The 22,317-nt window shown below is 38.8% G+C and overlaps 1 protein-coding gene across 6 annotated transcripts in view; it reads left to right on the top strand.

The window, feature by feature from the left end:
• Positions 1-22,317, top strand: part of tenm3 (teneurin transmembrane protein 3) — a 369,694-nt gene that overhangs the window by 277,952 nt on the left and 69,425 nt on the right. For all 6 annotated transcript variants that reach the window (XM_042397897.1, XM_042397853.1, XM_042397889.1 and 3 more), the window contains 8 exons: positions 4,856-5,002; positions 7,553-7,683; positions 7,839-7,927; positions 11,503-11,622; positions 13,963-14,095; positions 14,470-14,598; positions 18,620-18,751; positions 18,913-19,048. In XM_042397897.1, the coding sequence (XP_042253831.1) occupies positions 4,856-5,002; positions 7,553-7,683; positions 7,839-7,927; positions 11,503-11,622; positions 13,963-14,095; positions 14,470-14,598; positions 18,620-18,751; positions 18,913-19,048 (1,017 nt within the window). The remainder of the gene's footprint in view (positions 1-4,855; positions 5,003-7,552; positions 7,684-7,838; positions 7,928-11,502; positions 11,623-13,962; positions 14,096-14,469; positions 14,599-18,619; positions 18,752-18,912; positions 19,049-22,317) is intronic.

Raw genomic sequence — 22,317 nt, 5'->3', positions numbered from 1 at the left:
TTTTAGGCTTCACTTCCTGTTGCCAGTAGACAATACTACATAAATGAAATATTAATGTAGCAATACATTTACCAGATGGCAACTGACTTGGATATACATTTCATAAATATTGGACATTGCATATAGGAGATACAGACAGGGGACAAATTAAAGGTACAAACAACATAAAGTTTTAGGCCACCATGTGCCACCAGAACAGTTTCAGTGCACCTTGGCAATGTTTCTACAAATCTGTGGAACTCTACTGGAGGGATGAACAACATTCTATTAAAAGATTCCCTCATTTGATGTTTTGATGGTGGTGGTGGAGAGTGCTGTCTAATGTGTCGGTCCAAAATCTCCCATAGGTTTTCAATTGAGTTGAGATCTGGTGACTGCAAAGGCCATAGCATATGATTCACATCATTTCCATACTCATCAAAGCATTCAGTGACCCCTCATTGTCATTCTTCAGGACAGAAATGTTTCATCATAGGATAAAGGTGATCACTCAGAACAATTTTGTATTGATTTGCAGTAACCCATCCTTCTAAGGGGACAAGTGGACCTAAACCATGCCAGCAAAACACCCCCCACAGTGTAACAGAGCCACTGCATCCCCTCAGTATAGCATTCAGACCTGTACCAGTTTTTCCTTTAATTTGTCACCCGTCTGTAACAATTGTTTCCTGTGTCTACTATGTGGGGCTGGAGAACACCCACTAACTATACATCATGTTGCTGTATATCATGTGTACACCACACCATGTAAATTTCACGTGAATTGAATGATGTTTGTCACATAAGGCTGACTTTCTGTTGTCAGTAGGTGGCACTATGATTATGACTAAATATAGTGTTCAAGCCTGGACTCTTATCAAACATTAAATCTCTAGGAGGAGTTTGTTAAAGTACATAGCCTGTTAATGGCTTCACTTTGTGACAAAAATGCAAATTTGATTCAAAATGGCTGACTTCTGGTTGGACTCAGAGTATTGCTCCAAGAAGCTTTTTTAAAGTCTGGAGATGTTACATCTGCCTACCGTACATCTACGTCAAATATTCAAGGGGGCGCCCTCAAACCATATTGCCACACCCATCCTCAAGATCCATATCTAATATCAAGTTACACCACTTCTGATGCATGTACAAAGTTTCATGAGTTTTTGAGCACCCCTAGCACCTCAAAAATGCTAAAAGTTAGGGGGTGCTATAGAGCTGATGTGCCAAGCCCAAGCCCAATCGTGGTACTAATCGCGGTGCAAAGTTTTGTAAGTTTTTATGCATCCTAAAGGCCTCAAACATGTGTTCGTAAAATGAAAATTGACTCACGAAATCCAAAATGGCTGACTTCCTGTTGGGGGGGAACCCAAGCCCAATCACTACAGAACAGACAGTTATAATTTCTGTAAATTTTATTTCCCAAATAAGAAGGTACAAAAGTTGTTTAGAGGAACTGCTGCGTAGGACACTTTATTATGAGCATTATTAGCTCATTAGCATTAGCATTATTAGCTTCAACACTCAGCTGTGGTGGTGTCTGTTTGATTCTGCTTGTACTAAGCACGTCTTAAGAAAATACTGCGTATCAGTACTGTATAACCATTTCCCACATTTCTCCAGCTTCTATTTGATTGCAACTGTATCATTCTCCGTCCAAATTCTATTGTATTTATTGAAGATTTGAAAAAGGTTTTGTTTTACAATCTTTCTCAGGTTACTCTTAAAAAATGTTATTTGTGAAACTTTTCAGTGCTCCCCTTTTTAAATTTGTATTTTTATGCCAGCTGCCTATTGTCCTTCTTCCCTCTTGTGTGATTTCAATGTGAATGAAAATAGATTTGAATGAACAGTTACTTTTACTCTGTTGAGGTTCTACTGCTGTGTCTGTTTTTGCACTACCGTGATCCCAGCTCTTCCTTTTTGTCCTCTTCTTCTTTTGGCTGCTGTTTCCATCTAGCTGTCCATCACAGAGAGTATATTTGGCAGTGCTGCTTTTGTTCGATTTACGTTTTTTCCCTAATTTTCCTCCCTCTCTCCCTCGTGCCCTCTCCTATTCTCAGGATATAAAGGTAATTCATGCCAAAGATTTAATTAAAGGCCTTACTGTCCCAAAATACAACCACTCCACGCTCTGCTTTGTTAACTCCTATTGATCTTCTCTTTATTTTTTGTTTTTTTATTTTTTATTTTATTTTGGTTTGTGTTTTTTTGGTTTTGATCCAGTTTTATTCCATTTTGCTTTATTTTTACTTTTTTCTTCATTTGTCTGTCTTTCTCAAAGCTCGGTGTATCTGTTTTTTCTTTTTTTTTTTATCATGCTTCTTGTATTATACTTCTGCCTTTTTTCTGGCCTCAAATATTCCTTTGTCTGTTTTTTTTTTCTGGTTACATCATTAATTTCCCTGTCTCTGATTCTCACACACAAAACTCAATACAATACAAATGCCACAAAAATGGCAACGCACGCGCACACACACAAACACACAAGCACACACACAAACACAAACCCAAGGTGTGTGACTCCTGTTTCGTTTTGCATCCAGAAGCCTGATATATATGTCTGTGTTAATTTAGCCAACTGCTGTCCCTCTGTATTTCGTCTATCTATCTGTTTTCTTTCCTTCTCCCCCCCTCACCACCTTTACCTGTCTCTCCAGCTGGGCTTTGCTTGGTTCTGATGTCACTATTTTTTAATCAGTCTCTCAGATCGCCAGCCTCACTGTCTATTCTCTGATCAAGGAATGTCAAACAGAGGCATAAAGTATAACCTTTGGAGGCATGCAGTCCAAACCACCCTGTCGTCCCTATACTTTGTGCGCTGTGTATCTGTCTACCTGTTGTGTTTTCACATGGATTTTAACCTGTGATTTTGTTTTATTCACTGACTAGAAGAACAAGGCCAAAGGAATCCATAATACTAAAACAAAAAATCCTTCCTTTGGAAGAGAAGTTGCAGTCTTTGTCAGCTTGCTGGGTGTTTAATTCGGGTAGACTCCACTTGGACAGATAAACTTTAAAATTTTTAACATTCTCAAAATGTGTTGCTTTCAACTTCGAAGTTGGCTTTTCTTTGTTCTTTTTTTTGTTTGTTTTTGAATGCCCCGTTCTCCATCACCATATTATGAGACAATAACAACTTTCTTTGTTTACAGAAAAATCAATAATTTTATATCCATTGATGATTGAAGCCATGCAGCACATAGTAGCCATTTTGGCTGTAGGCAATCTTAGTGGTTCATGTGAAACTACAACGTCAGTGCATTTCACCGAGGGCTGACTGTCTGTCTGTCTGTCAGTCTGTGTCTCTCACATGTGGATTAATGTATTTATCTATCTTATTTGTCTACCGATCTGTCTTTCAGTGTGTCAGTCCATTTGTTGGAGAAAGGTGCATTACAAAGGCCAAATGCCTTTATACACATCAGGATTGAACCAATATGAGTTTTGGAAGATTGGTATTTTTGGACTGAAGCTGCTGACAGCTAAAGTTTGTCTTGACACACGATGCCTTTAAATTTAAAGTTTCCAAAACAGAATTTAGGCCTTCCCGGGACAGTGAAATAAAGTATATTTAGGTGTCATCTGAAAGATATTCAAGTGACTAGAGGTCTGGTTTTCATTATCATCTGATATAAACCTGTTTATTTCTAAATCATTCTAACCATAACACACACACATAATAAGTTGTACTGTTTGGCTGGCACAGACTATAATTCATGAGGAATGTACATAAGAGGTGTTAATTCACACTTCTACAGTGGTGCAGAGTACCGCTAGACATGTGAAATGAAGCTGTTGCACTGGTCTTCAGAGTTAGGATTTGCTCTGAGACTAGTCTGATTTAAGTTCAGCCTTTGTAAAAGAAAAAACAATAAAATAAAGATTGAATTTCCATGGTAACAATCAATTGTGCATACATTTCTTTTACTTTCCTGATCCTCATATTGCTTCACTCATACAGACAGAATTTTCTGAATATCATGTACTTACAACAGCTAAGTTCTCAAGAGAGTGAGCAGAGCTGAGCAGCGGGAGGAAGTTTCCCATGTTTTTTTATGAACAGCTATGCTTCAATTTTAATCACTACACAGGACTCGTAACAGTTTACACCCCTTACGCACATAACTGCAATCCTAAGAGTATTTGGCACTTCCGACTTTCATGTGTAATTCCAATGATTGTTTATTCGGCTGTTAGTGCTTCTAGTGTGCAGCAGTACCATGCAGCTGACATGCTGATTTCATGTAGCTTTTGTAGACAATGTTTTATTTGAAACAAAATTTGAACCCTACTTATGATATTTAAAAACTTGACCTCTTTGGAAAATTAACCTAATTTAGACATTTATCCTACTTTTCTTTTTTTTTACATCTAAACCAAAGTCAAAGTCCATCTTTGCACAAGCTGCTGCTCTGATGAGTATGGATGATTTCTCAGTTTATTTCTAGACCACACCATGTGTATTTGTTTTTATTTTGTTAGATGTGTGAACAGAGAAATAACTTAAGTGTGGTGTAGTGGAATTTTACTTAGCAGTGTAAAACCTGCAGTGAGCCCTGCCTTATCCCTTAAGGAGCTGCCAACCTACCTAGGGCTGTTTCTGACTTTCAGTGGAGATTTATTGTCCCATGATGGTCTCAGTGCTGTTTCAGAGAGGGAAACACTGAGTGTGCTGCATTTTTTTGTGATCCAATGAAAAAAAGAAAGAAAGATTACTCTCATCTTTCAGAGCTCCAGTGCAAAACTATCATCACCTACCTTCAAAACGTGTATTGGTTGAAGCCTATTTCACACCCTGATGGCCAGCAGTGACCCCCTCCCACTCACTCACACTGCTCTAACTCTTGTAACCATGTTTGTTCCCTGTGCTCAGAGGGTTGTCCAGGTCTCTGCAACAACAATGGACGCTGCACCCTGGAGGCCAGTGGCTGGCACTGCATCTGCCAATCAGGATGGAGAGGGGCCGGGTGTCACGTAGCCATGGAAACACTCTGTACCGATGGCAAGGACAACGAAGGAGGTATGTTAGTGTACGCTGCAAGAGTGTGTAGATAGATGAACAGTTACATTTATTTGATGGATGGAAGGAAGAACGTTGGTGGAGGCAGAATGCAGATTATCCAAATGTCCAATCTGGAGCTAAAATGTTAAGAGTGCAGAGAGAGAACTTTGCAAGAAGTTAGCAGTTCAGGAATTAGTCCAGTCTTCAAATTCCTGCCATACTTTAGAAAGAGGTGTGAGCTTCATGAAGAAGTCACTTAAGTTCAAAGGTGCAGTGTGTAGGATTTAGTGGAACCTACGGTGGCTGCGAAACTCACGAAAACCATGAAAAGGCCCTCTCTAGAGCCAGTGTTTGGTTTGTCCATTCTGGGCTACTGTAGAAACATGGCAGTGCAACATTACGGGCCCCGTGGAAGAGGACCCGCACCCTATGTACAAATAAAGGGCTCATTCTAAGGTAACAAAAACACAACAATTCTTATTTTCATGGGATTATACATGAATTACAACATACTTATGAATATTATATTGCATTTCTGCCAAGTCCATTCTGCTAGCTGCCACTAAATTCTACACACTGCACCTGTAAAATGTTACTGCAACGATTTCTATATATGCATAATGTATAAAATCCTGGATATTTGGGTCACCCCTGTTCATCCATGAGTGATTCATGTGGTTTTAAACATGCAGTGCTAACTTGTTATGATCTGCAGAATTTAAAGCCCTATACCATAATTGTATGCACCCCCATGTAGATATACAGAGCACTGAGAAGAATTAAGTCTCCATTAGGTGAAGTGTGATCTCTACGATTATTGCACGAAAATTATTTTAGGGCTTACAGTTGTCTCAAAATTTAAGAGATCCTCATCAAAAATGCTGTATTATGCTATGTGTTTATATAAAAAAATCAGTTGATACATCATTACCAGATTTTTTAACTCTCATATATCAATATCAGTAATGACTTCAGGAATCAATTTACAGTTTATCAATTTACAATCTCAAAGGAATGAAAAGCATGAATCTAAATGATGAACTGGTTGCTTCTCTCTGAGAGTTACACATTGATGTGTAGGGTACCTGCAGTAGGTGTCAACTCACTGTACGTACAAACTGCAGCTCCTCACCTGCTGAAAGAATGCACAACATGTAGTATCAACATTGATGTGACAGCAAGGTGGGAAGGTTGCTGAACACCAGTCGAGATTGGGCCTTTCATGTGAAATAAATGAACTGCGGTGTTCAAAAGGCACAGACACAGGCTTTCAAATAGAAGCATAAATAAAACTCGAGCAGTTGTGCATTTCTAGAGGAAGAAATGAAACCATGGAATTGAAAAAATGGCATGGATGTTAAAAAAAAAAAAAAAAAAAGTACATTCATGGTGCAAAACATCAGCAGCTTTACAGCAGCTGCTGTTCTGAGCCACAGCGTCAAACCTTAAAAGCAGGAGAGTTAGTTTGATGAGAGCATGGTGATAATTGAAAAGGTGGAGAGTAAACATAAACATACAAAATTAAAAGACAGAAGAGGCTGAGAGAGGAGGGCCTCTCTCTTTCAGTCAATGTGTGTGTGTGTGTGTGTGTGTGTGTGTGTTTAATGGCAGTCCCTGGTGCCTGCTCACCAGATGTACAACTGGCTTTTATAAACTAACAGAGACAAATGGCAGCCCAGATTTTATTACCTTACATACCTCCTTCTATCCTCCTATCCTTCCATCTATGTCTCCACTCCACTCCTCCCTCTCTCTTGCTCTTTGTCCGTCACTCTATCCCTGCCTTCCTAATCCTTCTTTTTCCTTCATTCCATCTCTGCTCCTCATCATTTTTTTTGCAACCCTCTATCCTCCTTCCTCTCTCCTTAACTCTGTCTTTATCCTTCTTGGCAGCATTTAATAAAGACATACTGCTCACATTATAATTGTACTGCATTTCTCATTTTTTTCTTTGTTCTTCCATTCTTCATTTTTCCCCTTATCATTTCTCTCCATCGCTGCCTTTATTTATTTATTCATTCCTACCTCAGAAGCCTATGTTTGACATAGCTTATTCAGACAGCACAGCACCTCTCTTTTCCTCCTTTCTCCTTCAATTCATTATCCTACCTCCATCTTTGTCTTTTTTTCATCCCTTTATCCTTGTTGCTGCTGCATTCTTGTGCTCGCTGTATCCCTGCATTGTTAATTATTCTTAATCCCTTCATCATCCCTCATTGCTTCTTAATCCCTTTGTTGCTTCCTCATCCCTCCCTCTATCCATCCTCATCCACTTTGCATCCCTCCACCTCCCCTTCATCCACCTATAACTTTGCATGTGTGTGTTTGTGTGTGTGTGTTTTTGTTACCTCATTGGGACCCTTTCTGGTATAAACACCGACCTTGTCAGAACCAGTAGTCCTCATGGGGACCAAAGTCCTAATGAAGCAAAACGTCATTTCTGAGGTCCTGGTTATGGTTAGGGTTAGGGTTAGGGTTAGGATTTGGGTTAGGCTGTCCACAATGAATGGAAGTCAATGCAGTGTCTGGATATCTGCGCAAACTTGTGTGTGTGTGTGTGTGTTTCAGATGGTTTGGCTGACTGTATGGATCCAGACTGCTGTCTGCAGCCCTCTTGTCAGAACCAGTTGTACTGCAAAGGGTCACCTGACCCGGGAGAGGTGCTTAGCCAGTCTGCGTCCTCATTGGCTCCTCAGCAGGTAAGTAGATCCAATCAGACATAACATCCTGGTACCATTTTTCAAAGTAGCAAAAGATACCAGGAAGGGTGACAAGAGGCAGCAGTATGTCTGTGCCATGTTGTCTTAATCTATCTTTCATTTTCAATATTTTTCATTTATTTATATTCCTGTAGGCTGCCAGGTCTTTCTACCAGCGCATCCACTTCCTAGTTGGTCCTGAATCCACTCATGTCATCGCTGGAGACAGTCCATTCAATAAAAGGTAAGCATGCCTCTGTGAAATCTGAAATCTGGTTGTACAGCAACATCATTAGAGCTGCAACATGAGTGGTCCAACAGGTTGTGAACAAATGAGTTTAATCATGCTTTTCAAACTGACCATTAACAGATGAAAGCACATGTCTGTTGTAAGCATCTAATGGATTTTGCTCCTGCACACAGTGTTGCAGTGCAGTGGGTGACTGTGTGGCTTTCTTTATACAGCACAGAAAAAAATCACCAGGGCTTCATTTGATATAAGAAGGAGTAAAATTACTTCCTGTTCTTCTACACAACCACTGTTGTTTTTCATCATAGTGGGATCATGGGTAATGTGTTTCTTTTCTTACTAATGATTTCCTTCTATAGTGGTGATTGTTTGATTCATAATATTTCTGCCTGCAGGTCATAGCTTACCCTACTTTTATTTACCATAAAATGAGCAGTTGTAGGTTGGTTGGTCTGTCTGGATGAATGTGGGAGTGTGACATAGATCACAATGCAAGGACTTAAGGTCTGCCATTTTTTCTTGCCACGGTCCATTTTAGCCCACATCTGCCTCAGACATAACATTCATTAAATATGATAAGAGGGAAAGAGAAAAAGAGTGAAAGGCAGAGCTACTAACAGGGAAGAAACATGACAGCAATTCTGTTCAGCCATTTTTCTGCTTTTGTCCCATTTTTATGCTAGCCTTAATGTTTCAGAGCAGAGGGCCACAACCCTGTAATAAAAATGTCCTGTATTTCCATAATGGAATGGGGCTGCAACCTTATAATAAAAATGTTTTATTAGACCTCAAAACAATATTGAGTCTGTGTGTGTCTGTGTGTCTGTGTGTGTGTGCGTGTACATGTGTGGCGGGAGAGTGTTGAAGGGCATTTAAGAATGGCTGTTTTACACTTTAAAAAAAGAAGAAATATTTTTTAATTTCCCCTTGAGCCTACAACACACACAGTAAGTGAGAGAAAGAGAGACAGTGCAGCATTGGTTGAGTGAGAGGAGGGAGCGGTAGCGAGAACAAAGCCAGTGAATGAGTGAAATAAAACATTATTTTCTTCCATACTGGTTACATTATAAAGCAGAAATAAATAACCGTCAAATACTCGACAGATGATTTACTGTGGAAAGAGACGCTCTTAGTGTCATTCTCCTCCTCTGCATTTCTCCTTTTCGTTCATTTATTACATCCAACTAATGCAACAGTAAATGCAGTGAATAACAGGACACATATGTGTTGGTTCTGTGGTGTTGGCATTTCAAATCTGATGCCTGCTGTGTGCCATAGGAGCATCATTTCACCTGCATCAAATGAGGTGCGTCAATTATCACTTTCAGTGCGTTTTGGCCTTTATTTTTATCACATCCATTTGTAATAACTCACCAAGTTGATTGCTGAGGTCAAGGAATACAAGCACTCAGTCAGGCAGGTGTTAAATGAAGGTGTAAGCTGATAAAACTAAACTAAAAAAAAACAAAACAAAAAATCTAAAATTAAAACTAAACTGATTTTGAAGACAAAACAAAGGTGAATAGTAAAATTATGAACAATGAGGTATTAATACCAAGATTTTGGGTGCGCTCACTTTTGGTTTTACTTTCACTTTTGGAAAGTGGTTTATTGTAGATAGCACACACAACTATGGCAGTATGGAACTTCAAGGTTTTTAGCGATGCTGCAGTGTTCCCAATCTCAACAATGTCTTTTGTGAGTAAAGTAACATTACTGGTAGAAATGATGGACAACCTACAAAATAAGTTGTAATAAAACAGAATTTTGTTTTAACTGGATGAAAAATGAAAATCAATGTAACTAATGTTCAGCATGCACAAACGCATTTTTGTACATTTTTGTGATGAGAGGTGGTCTCAGAAGGTAAACCAGCAGGTGCAATTTCATGCCAAAGTTGCACCTAATCAGCATAAACTCATATATGGTACGTAACCTTTATGTAATCAGGTAATCTCATTAGGATCAAGATCTCTTTTGTGAGAGAGACCTACAGCAGGGAGAAAGAAAACAAACAACAAACAAAAGCACATATAGCATCAGACCAATCACAGACAATCACTGAATAGACTCAAGGTTAAAAGTTTAAAATCAACCAGAGGGATGCAAAGTGATGGAAGGTGGTCTTCCCAAGTTCAGTATTTACCTGAGGAGTAACTAGAGTTTAACAATCCTGAGATCTGCTCTGCTGAGCATTGGTTTTGAATTTGACAAGAGAGGTGACATAGTGAGGCAGCTTTTGCAGGAGACATTTATAAATAATATGATACAATGTAGTTCCCTTCTTGTTGCTAGTGAGGACCAACAAAGTTTTTCATATAATACACAGTGGTGTGTAGGATATTTATCTCCTGTAATGAAACACGAAGCACTGTGATAAAATGCATCATGTTGTGTAAAGGTAAAGCCAGCAGCATGAGAATACAGCAAATCTCTGTCATCAAACACAGACATGTTAGTAGAATGTACAATCATTTTCCTGTCCTCAAGACAGAAACATGCTTTATTTCAATACAGGAAAGAAGACTATCATGCCAAATTCCCAGGTATTTATGAGATCAGACAAATTCAATTTCAGGACTATGAAGTGTATGCATGGCAGGGAGATACAAACTGGAATTATGGGTTCTTCAGAATAAAACACAATTTGTCTTGTCAGTTAACATTAAAGGCAGATTATGAGATGTATCTAAATATACATTATCTAGATGCAGCTTCAGTTGACTGCAAGCCAAATGCATATAAAACTGTGTCATCCACATAAAAATTGATATTATAAGTCTATGTTGCAGTGATATAATTGTTTATGAAGAGTGTAAATAGTAAAGGACCCAGCACAGACCCTTGTGGTACCCCCTTATTTATCCCAAGGGAGGTTGCATCTCGTCAGTTACACCACTCCACCCAGATGGTGCGATCAGGTTCATTTGGAGCCTAAAAGGCACAAATGCAAAGACAAATGGACTTGCATTTTCTGAAAAAGGTACTGTGATTGTGTGTGGGGTTTTACTGGCTTCACAGTGAGGCCTTGATGTTAACTTACTGAGTCAGGCATGCTTCAGCTGCCATTGTTGTCATTTGTCTGGTTAGACTGAAAAATCGGGCAGATTTATGTCAGTTTTAAAAGTTAAGTGATGTAGTCAGTGAGGTCCATAGGAAAAGTTATTGATACAGATAGGAAATAAAAGGAAGATAAAAGAAGAGTAAATCCAAATGAGTGTGATAAGGATGTGTGCTGTGGTAACATCAGTGTCCCATTACAGTACTCTCACTCCCACAGCTCAGCAGTTACTATCACGGTTGTTGTTTCAAGTAATGCCTCACTGCACACCACAATTCCCCTCACAAGGAGTAATAGTGATGATAAGAAAAGCCAGGGTGTCTCTGTGTGTGGAAGTGTATGAGTGTAGTATTGAATGGTCTTTTCTGTCCTTAAGGGCTAAATTTGCTCAATTAATTACAGTGAAAACATAAAGTAATTTCTCATGTAAATGTTGTATGGTGTATGGCTTTAATACAAATCTCTCTCCACCATCTCTCTCTCTCTCTCTCTCTTTCTCTGTCTCCAGCTTGGTGTCAATAATTCGAGGTCAGGTGCTGACAGCTGACGGAACACCTCTGATTGGAGTCAATGTGACGTTTGTCCACTATCCTGAACATGGATGCACTGTAACACGCAAGGATGGCATGTGCGTATATACTTATACACAGCATGTGTAACTTGTTTTAGATTTAGGTTGCACCCTGCATCCTAGCCCACCTGACCCTGCATTTAAAATTCTTAAAATAGATGTTATCTTCTCTCAATCCACTGAATTAACCTGACAAATGTAATATCAATATGACCTACTGTAGGGCTGCCAAAGACTGATGAACTGGAAGAGAGATTATGTATCCAAGACTGCCAAGACTCATTCTTCACACTGTTTTACACAAGATATACTGCACCTCACAGTGTTATGATTGCACATCTGTAGCAGGCATTAACTGAAATATGAAATATGAGACAAACCTAAGAACAGCCATGACGGCCCTCTGGCTTCCCCATGGTCCTTAGGTTTGTGTCTTGCCCTGGGCTGCTGTGTTTGTGTGTGTTTCTTCCTTCAGGTCCAGGTAGGTGGAGACTGTACTAGTGAAACTGGGTGCACCTGGCCAGTCCATCTAGAGTGCATATAGGACCAGCCATCCCCGTTCCTTTCCTCTCTCTTCATTGCTGACTCTCCCCCTTGTACCACACGTTTTCTTTTGTTTGTCTGGTTGTGTTTCACTTCTCTTTAGTTTACACCATACAACATTACACATTCACACATTCACTCACCAACACCACTGACCTACTGACTGACCTTTTCATAAATTGGATTAATATATTTTGTTGCAGTTTCTTAAAAATAAATATAATTGATTGATTTTTGAGTACAACCATTTGTATTTCCCTTTATTTGTCATGGCCTTAGAGCCGGGTCATAACACAGCAGTGTGCTGCTGAATGTCTTGTCGCACCGTTGATATCAGGTCCAGTTCAGTCCAGGTGAAGTTAAACCACTGCCCAGATATGGGATTCTGGACCCTCTTTTAGTCTAATGACTGATGAACAGTAATTTAATCCTTTGAACCCAAATGATGCAAAAACTGTCCCTTCTCAGAGTCAGATTTGTCATACACACATGGAAACCACTCTTTCCAGTCACAACAGTATAGTGTCCACTGGATGCTAAACCTAAAAGCTAATTTAATTCATAAATGTAATTCAGAAAATGTTGGACAGATTAACCAGACCAAGAATATGAGGGGACCTTGCTGTCCCGAGGAGGAAAACAGCTTTTGGCCTATTTTTTTGACCAATTTTACAGTGAGACCTTCTCAGTTTTGGAGCATCTTTTCATTTAATATAATATAATTGATATAGCAAGTCTTGCTGTTCATTTGTATATAATCTTAAAACTTGGTTAAAAAGCAACCATCATACCTAATCACTGCATGCATGCTTTGTCTTTCCTCATTTGCTTGTCTTCCTGTCTGTGTTTACCAGATTGTGTCCCTTCTGGTTTCACCTCTATCCTCTGTAATGAAATGTGGTTTGATTGGGTCATGTTTAACTGCTTGTGCCGATTGTCTGCTTAACATTCTTTTGTATGAATTGCTTGCACTGTAAATGTCCTACTTTGAATGTTGCTTGCCTCACTCCTTTTAGCTTTTTATTTCCTGTTGAGCAGCTAAAAATGAACTTTTTAGCATAAATGCATAAATAAATGTCCGTCCCAAAAATTGATTCTTGAACAATCAGATATATCATTTATTAGGTTTACAAACCATTAAAAGCAAATTTATTCATCATGATCCAACAGTCCAGAAAACAATCAGGCTGAAGATAATGTGTGTGTACACACACACACACACACACATATATGTATGTATGTATGTATGTATGTATGTATGTATGTATGTATGTATGTATGTATGTATGTATGTATGTATGTATGTATATAAAAAATACAAATTGCATGAAACACGTAAAACACACACAACAAAGGGAGACCATTTATATCACACCTGTACTCTGCTCTGCCCCCCTCCCCCCATACACTTCAGCCTCTATCTTCAATCTCAAGCACATCAGATGAAGAGGTGTGAGAGTGTGTAGGAGTGTGTAAAGCGTAAGACTCTTTTAAAATGCATTGGATTCACAAGGATTCAATCAATCACTATAGAACACACTTCTGTACACACAGGGACACAGAAAACAAAAGACAGACAAACATGTGGACATGTAATGATATGCATTATTACACTCATAAGGAAATGCGTGTAAATTCACAGACACACTCGAAGAATATGAGCCAGTTAAAACTTCACAGTTCAACATTTAAGTGTCAGTTCTCTTAACAGCTCTTGAGGGCAAATCCCCTCTTTCATGCTTCAACAGTTTTAGGGTTAACACAGCTCAGTCAAGAAAGTTTTAATTAAGAAAACTGTTCAGTTCAGTTTCTACTACTTACATATTTATGTTTAATTGTGTTTCTGTGCTGCAGGTTTGATCTGCTGGCCAATGGTGGAGCATCCCTTACATTGAGTTTTGAGCGTGCTCCGTTCCTCACCCAGTACAGAACCGTGTGGGTGCCATGGAACGTCTTCTATGTGATGGACACACTGGTCATGAAGAAGGTGAGCCGTGTCACTGCTCTTCACAGTGTCAGGGAGTGATGACTGGCAGATAGAAACACAGACTGACAGGAAATGCGGTTTTAAGTGTTTCAGTGAGGCTTTCATTGTAGATTTTTGTCTTTCAGCTGAGTGACAACAATTGGAGAATTTGTTTGTTAATTGACATCATTAATTGATTACCATGTAGAGCATGCAGGATGACACTCCTAGCTGTGTTCTAATCTGTTTCATGATGTATACACTATCTGACTGACTGACACCCTTGCTGACTTACTGTAATATAGGACTGATGAACTCATTGTTTCATAGTCAGTGAACTGATGACTCGGTGAAGGAAAACATTAACTCGCGCATGTTATGTCTGGCTGTTTCAGGAGGAGAATGACATTCCCAGCTGTGACCTGAGTGGTTTCATCAGACCCAGTCCTGTCATCGTTGCTTCTCCTCTGTCCACGTTTTACAGATGTTCACCTGAGGATGGCCCCATCATACCTGAAACACAGGTAATGATTAGTACATAGGTAGCCTTTTATACATTCAGATGGATGTATGGGATCAGTGCTACACAGATAGTAAAAATCTGGTCGGAGCCTGTCAGTGTGGTCCACCTTGACAATTGCCCATGATGTTTTTACATGCTGTTTCAGAGGCATTCACATCCTGACAAGAATGTGAAAGAGGAAAAATGTGATAAGGCCTTTTCCACCACAGGAAATTAACGACTTGTAACTTAAAGTGTAGCCATTGTCACAGGTTCTGCACAGGAACTGCACGCGACATCCGCCTTCATTCATTTTTTTAATATTGATTAAAAAAAAAAGATAAAACAAACAAACAAATTCCCGCACCCTCAAAAATTTTTAAACCTAAAAATAATAAGCCATATTTATAGCACATATGATTTTCACAAGCTGAAAGCTACAATTGGCATAATAAGTAAATGAGCAATGTCAATAACGTCAATTTAGAAATGAAGCTCTAAACTCCATGGTTGCATGAATCAGTAAGAGAGAACTGTTTTTACAGTCTGAGCAAAGTTTCTGGAAAATGTTTGGAAGTGCCAGTAAAAAAATAGTTTCCAAAACTTTAACTCTGTTTATAACACTCACATGAACACTCTCGAGGTTTATGAATTGTAACACTCTGTAAAGCTAAAAACTAACACATTTATCAGGCTTGGTCCAGGACAGACAAACAGAGACGGAGACAAACACACACACTTATAATAACACTTACTAACGCGCACACACACACACACACACACACACACACACACACACAGTTACCACAGCTGAAGAATTGTGGCTCTGGAGAAGTTGTTTTTATAAGAAACTAGTGGTATATGCACACACTCATACACAAGACACACGACACACACACACACACACAGAGCCCCACCCTGTGTCCTGTCTCTAATTGCCTATAAGCCTAATAGCACGTTTCTCTTGGCGGGCAACTGAGGCTCATCATGGAGGAATGTTGTAATTGCATACACATTACACTGTGTTATCTTTGTATGGTGTGTGTGTGTGTGTGTATATGTGTGTTGTATGTAAGAGAGAGGGAAAGAAGGAGAGGAAAAAAGAAGTGTAATGAATGTGTGCGTGCAAGAGAGACCGAGAGAGTAGAATACAAAGAGAATCAGAGGTGTGTGTGTGTGTGTGTGTGGTTCTTTGTCGTCACGTTGTGTTAACCCATCCACAGAGGAAATGAAACAGATGACAGAACTCCATGTGTGTTTTTATATTTTTACAACCCTGAACTAGCGCTCCATAATTATTTTTTATTTGACAAGCGTGTGTGTATGTGCCTGTCTATCTGCGATAAAGGCAGAGAGAGTGTGTGCACGAAGGAAAGCATGCGTGAAGCGTGTGTGAGGCATTGTGTGTGTGTGTATGTGTGTGTGTGTGTGTGCCTGAGTGCAGATCAAAAGCAAGCGAATGGAAAGCCACTACTTAGCTTTTGGTGGAGCTGAGTCCATTAGAGAGGAGGGCAGTGAAAAGGGCAGTCTTAAAGGGGATGTAATGGATCTGTAATGAACACTAAATGCCCAGCTAATGAAAAGGCAATAGTGCAGTTGAAAAATATAACACCGGAACAGTCGAAATGGATCATTCCCTAAGGACCTTTTTTCTTCTATTTTTTTATTTTTCAGCTCTGTCCTGCCATTCTCATTCTCCTTCCTCTCCTCCCTGGAGATCTCACACCTTCTTTTTTTTGGAGGTTCTTCACAGAACGTACTCCTCCTCCTCTCAGCTTCTGGCCATTTTGTTCGGAGTTGTTCTACCTCAAACCAAATGTGGGGATGTATATGGAAATGTCTTTTTGCAAATATGCACATTTTTTCTCCAGCCAATTCATCAATGACACAACCAAACCTTCAACCAGAGAGGACTAAAGTCCCCCTCCACTCAAAAATATGTTTTTCTCTTTGTTCCTACAGTTGGATGTTTGAGCTTCACTGTGCAGAATGATGTATGTGCAGACTTTCAAACTAGAAGGCTGTTTTCACATTCATCTGCTGAAAGTGCGTGTGTGTGTGTGTTTGTGTGTGTGTGTGTAAAAACCATATCAGACACACTTTATTGTTCCAAGCAGAGTATTTTTATGTCTATGATCTTTAAAAAAAACTCAACACAAATGCAGAGAAAGCATGCAAACAACATAGAGGAAAACACTTGAAACTTGAAAAATCCATAATTTTGTTGCTCATTAGCAGAGCAGCAGCAGCTTCAGTCCTCTGTCAGTGTCTACACAGAAGGCATTCATGCGCAGTACTGTGGTGCAGGACACTTGTGTTTTGGCAGTGCTCAGAGCCCAACACACAATCACTGTACTTACTGGACTTGAAGTATAGAAAGTGTGAGTAAAATGTGCTGTGTAGACAGCTGTATACCGTCAGACACCAAAAATAAAAACGTGGCTGAAACAGCTCCTGTGTAGACAAGCTGTTAGACAAATTTATATGCAAAATAATACAATTATTACCTCTAAACGAAGTGGTTGAGAGAATCTGATTGACTTCTTTACAACCTGTCTGTCCGACTGCTCTAATTTCGGACATCTGACTTGTTGTAGCAATGTTGCTCTGTTACCAAATATCAGCATTTGGTGAGTACACTGATATCATAACCAATAGAAACAACGTCCAAAGCTACAATAATAAGACCAAAGTTTCAATAAACCAGAATTCCCCTTTAAATTTCAGACAACCTCTTATCCTTGATGAAGTTTAAAGATGAAATGTCTTCCTTCTTCTCTCTCTTGACTTTGCTACTCCGCTGTCATGCTGCTGCCCTCACACTCCTCCTACAACTCAGTGCCATCCCACTGTTGACACTCAGTGCCTCCACACCAGCAGTGATGTTGACACATGTTGCGTGTCCTTTGCTTTTTATGGCTGCCTACTGACAGAGCTGTGATGTAGTCTGGCTCACCACACTCAGGTTCAACACAAGGACATATGAATCAACACACATTGTGATAGATAAAGACACACACATACAATTCATACAGTTGAATAGATAAAACACACTCATGCATACATCTGCACAGGAATCCCTTCAGTCATCATCTCTCTTTAACAAGCACAGACATCAAAGAGCAGAGAGGATGACAAGTCACTTGACAGTGAACGGTGAGCAAAGTGGCACATTTGGAAGTAAAAGATGGTGTCTCACCATGGGTATCAAAAGGTCAAGGAGGTGTCAATATGCAGTGTCTCCGTGTGTATGTGTGTTATGATCTAAATCAAAGCAGTCCTTCTGCTTGTCCTTTACCTGCAAGTGCACCCGATAAAATATGTACTTTAACATGACTTCAAAGATGTAGCCCAGGTGAGGTGCACTCATTAGAGACATTATTTGTTTCAAGTGCAGCCAGACTCCATTACCATCTGGTTTATTTCCACAGAGTTACCAGGACACATACCTTTGATGCTTTTATTTCCTTAATACTTTTTTTTTGTCCTGGTCTGGAGGAGCTGCCGCCTGTGGCCAAACAATTGCTAATAGGCAACTCCTGTATTCACAATGTATTTTTAATTATGTTGTTGGAGGCTAGTGCCAGTCAGATCCTGATCATATTTTAAAGTTCATATTGTATTATTTTCATAAAATAAATCATAAATTTTACTTCTATTTTGTTTCAAACAAGATAAAGAAAATCTTTAAGTTCAATGGTGGAATGCTTACACTGGTCTGTTAAATCTGAAGCTCTTTATTAAAGTGGGTGAGTCTAAATTTTAAAATGTTATAAAGTCATTTCATCAAAGCTTAAAATTATTAAGACATTATTTTGAACTATATCACCCAGCTCTACCACATTGAATTTTGATGTACTGAGTTGGAACATGTTCTGTATTGTTTTTCTCTCCTTTGAGTATTCTCACTGCTAGGGGCCATATGACAATGTATGCCAAGCAGCAGTCCGTTCCCTATATATACAAGGCCTGAGATAACCATCCGGGTGGTGAAATAGTGTTAAGTCCTGACGTGTTGTCTGTGTGATTTTATCTATCTGCAGGTTTTACAAGAAGAAACCTCAATACCAGGCAGTGATCTAAACCTGATCTACTTGAGCTCCAGAGCTGCTGGATATAAACCAGTCCTCAAAGTCACCATGACACAGTCATCAATACCTTTCAACCTGATGAAGGTGAGATCCGTCATATATTTGTAAGGATGCTGTGGCGTGAAGATATTTGTAGATACTGTATACCATATAGAATACTGACTATCAGCTGCTTCGGTCACATATATCAGTCCAACACATAACAGTCGAACTACCATTTTGTGACCTTTGTTCTGTTTCTCCAGGTTCACCTGATGGTTGCAGTGGTGGGTCGCCTCTTCCAGAAATGGTTTCCTGCCCAACCAAATCTATCCTACACCTTCATCTGGGACAAGACAGATGCATATGGCCAACGCGTCTATGGACTCTCTGAGGCAGTTGGTGAGTTCGCATCTAATAGCAAAGCTAAACAGAAAATAACTTTTTTTTTTCAAATGTGCACTAGTTTGGCCTCTCTCTAGATTTTGTGTGAGGCTTTTCCAAAGTCTAGAAGCAACAAGAAGTCAGCAGTGAATAGGAGAAAACATCTGAATCATCATTTTAACTGAATCACTGTAACTGTTTGCCTGTCTTTAACCCATGGCTGGAAGTAACAAGATATTCTAGGAATCATTGGAAATCAATTACAATATGGTAAAATTAATATATAACAAATGAATTGCACCAATTCAACACAAAATAATTCCTAGTCTGTGCTGAGCATCACAGTATACAATAGTAGACAATATAAAGTGCACAGTAAGTGCAATACTGCAATGCTGACTTCCCCTGAACATACATTAAGCTGCAGACAAATACAGCTAAGTTCAAATAGATTTTGCAAAAAGGCTTTGACAGGAAAATGGTTTGGACATAATAAGCATGCTAACCCCTCTGACACCTTTATGAGGGACATGTCGAGCAGACACACTCCTCAGTGAGTTATTACTTATGGTAGACCAGCTTAAGGGGTGGAACATAAAGGAGATTTACTACTATGCTTTGCAACACTTATGAAACTGGTGTTCATGACTTATAATTTGGAGTGCATGTCTGGCACCTGTTAAAATCAGAGCTGAGACACGTGTAGAGGTTGAATTCATTCGACATTTGCCTAGCAACAGTGTGCCAAGCATACTTGACTTTAAATGTCAAAAACACAAACACAAGTTTCATTTGAAGGTAGCAAATGTTTAAATCCTACCAGAAAGCAGAGTTTGAGTGCACTCATTTGTTTACAGGATCTTTTCTTTTTTGCATTTCACCCAAAGAAGAATAACATTACCCTGGGACATATGTTTCATTCTATATCTGTATGGCAGCAACTGGAAAAACATTTATCCATCCCATGTATACTCCATGACTTATGGCCGATTTGGAACAATAATCTACTGTTTTCTGGATTCAGTCGCTTTGTATTCCCTCCATGGGGTTCTAGAGGTACCTTGTCCACCACTTTATAAACTATTTTTTCTTTTCTTTTTGTTTTTACACAGCTGTTCATCTCACATACTGTGCATTGAAAAGAGACTTATGTTTGCAGCTTCAACTGCTGCATACCAACTATGATTTACTTAGCTCCAATAATAGTTTACAAGTTGAGTGCTCAACAGTCAAGTGATATGGTGCTAATTGTTCTACACTTGATTATTAGTCCCATCACATTTACCAGAGCCTCAGTGTAAATCCTCTTTGAATTTTATTGCATGTGACACTGACATTACGTGAAATTATTATTAGTATTGTTATATCTATTACTGCTGTTTTGAAAATCGTATATCATTTGTCTTTTGTGACCTTCAGTTTTAGTTAAGAGACAAAAACACTGTAGGTTGAAAGGCTAGAGGTTAACAAATGAAGAGGTGTGAATGGTCTGTTGTGGGATATTAAAATACAATATAACATAAAGTATGAACAATAAGTAGACATATACACTCATTCAATCTGCCACAGATCACAATTGAATCCTTTCTCCCTATATTCCAGACTTTGGACAATTTTAGACTTTGAATTCAGGATATTGTCTTACATATGATGGTAAGAGGTGTTCTCCAAATCTATAATTTCTTGTGGAAAATGTGTTCCTTTTCTTTTTCTTGGCAAAAAACACTGACATGTGTTCTGAACACTGTTTTTTGGCTTTCTTAGTAGCTGGTCAGTAACATTACATGAGTACCTGTAATATAACCCACAAACCTCTTTAAGATAGAGTTTTGAGGTAGCATGAATGAATGGTCACACAGGTCCAGACAGTGATTAATAGCAGATACAGCAGGATAGATTGTCTATGCCAAGGAAGGCGTGGAAGCTTATCTGCTGTTCGCAATCCTTGGCAGGGAACAGCCAAACAAGGCATGCATTACGTCAGGTTAACTCAAACAAACCTTGGCGATTACACAGCGGCATTGGGTGACACCGACAAATAATCACACTGTCAAAGTGATGATGGTAGCCCTGGGTGTCTGCACATGTGGCTGTATGACAAAGAATGAAAGGAAGAAAGAAAGAAAAGAGAAAGAACAAAGTTATCTTTTTAATTCAGCGATCAAATGACTGATTTTTGTCTGTAATTTAAACCTAAATTTTAAGCAAAATCCACTGCAGACCCAAACACAAAGCTCCTCTTCTATTCCCTCTCTCAGCTTGTTGTCACTGCTTTTTCTTTCCTGTTTCTGCTGACATGATGGTTTCTCCTCCGTATAATTATAGTCACATACGAGACACCCAAACAGGAAGGCAGAAATGCATTGAGTGTTGATCTTTTTTTTGTTGTTGTTTTTGGCACTGACAATAATTCATTTGATAATTAAAATTATAAAATCAATTAAGACAACAATTCTAAAAAATAGCAAAATTACTAAAAAAAATATGTGAATAAATGAATATCATGCCTAAAGAAATAAAGAAAAATCTGTAAAATGTCTAAAGAAATTAATGTCTGATTTATAAATGTGTGACATAATAAAACATAAAACATTTTTCTTCAGCAGAACAAATTTTTTCGAACAAGAGGATTTTGTTTTTTATTAGCAAGATAGTTTTTTTTCTTTCAGTGGGATTTTGCTCATGGGGGTGAGGATGTGACCTACCCATATAATTTTCAGATTAACTTGTGGCATAACTGAGGAAATTCCTCAATTATTAGGCAATTTTTGCCTTGTTCTGTTAGATTTTTTTATTTTACTGAGTCTAACCAAGGAACAATAAATAACTTTGTATGTCAACAAGATATTTTATGGAACAGTCATATATGTTTTCTAGCAATATATTCATGTTTACCTTGTTAACAATTGGTAATTATTATTAAATATTATTATATTATTACTGGACATTATTGCATGGCTAAAAAAGTACAGTAATTGTTGCACCATTCCCTAATAATTACTGGAAATTCCAAGTGACTACTCTTAAATAAAGTTGTACTATTTTTTTCTAATCCACATTCTGTGTGACACTTTTGCATCTCTCCAGACCTTCATCCCTCCTCTCTATTTTTATCTTCATTCAGCGTCCTTGCTCATCTGGTTCCTTCTCTCTCCCCCCTGAAGATCTCTATTCATTCCAAATTTAATACACACACAGCTGTTGCAGCTGCCAGTTCACACAATGGAAATGGCAGAAAATGCACCTGGCAGAACACAGCACTGTGTGTGTGTGTGTGTGTGTGTGTG

The sequence above is a fragment of the Thunnus maccoyii genome, chromosome 2 (assembly GCF_910596095.1).
Source record: "Thunnus maccoyii chromosome 2, fThuMac1.1, whole genome shotgun sequence".
In the NCBI taxonomy this organism is placed as follows: domain Eukaryota; kingdom Metazoa; phylum Chordata; class Actinopteri; order Scombriformes; family Scombridae; genus Thunnus; species Thunnus maccoyii.
This window is presented reverse-complemented; position numbering and strand designations above follow the sequence as displayed.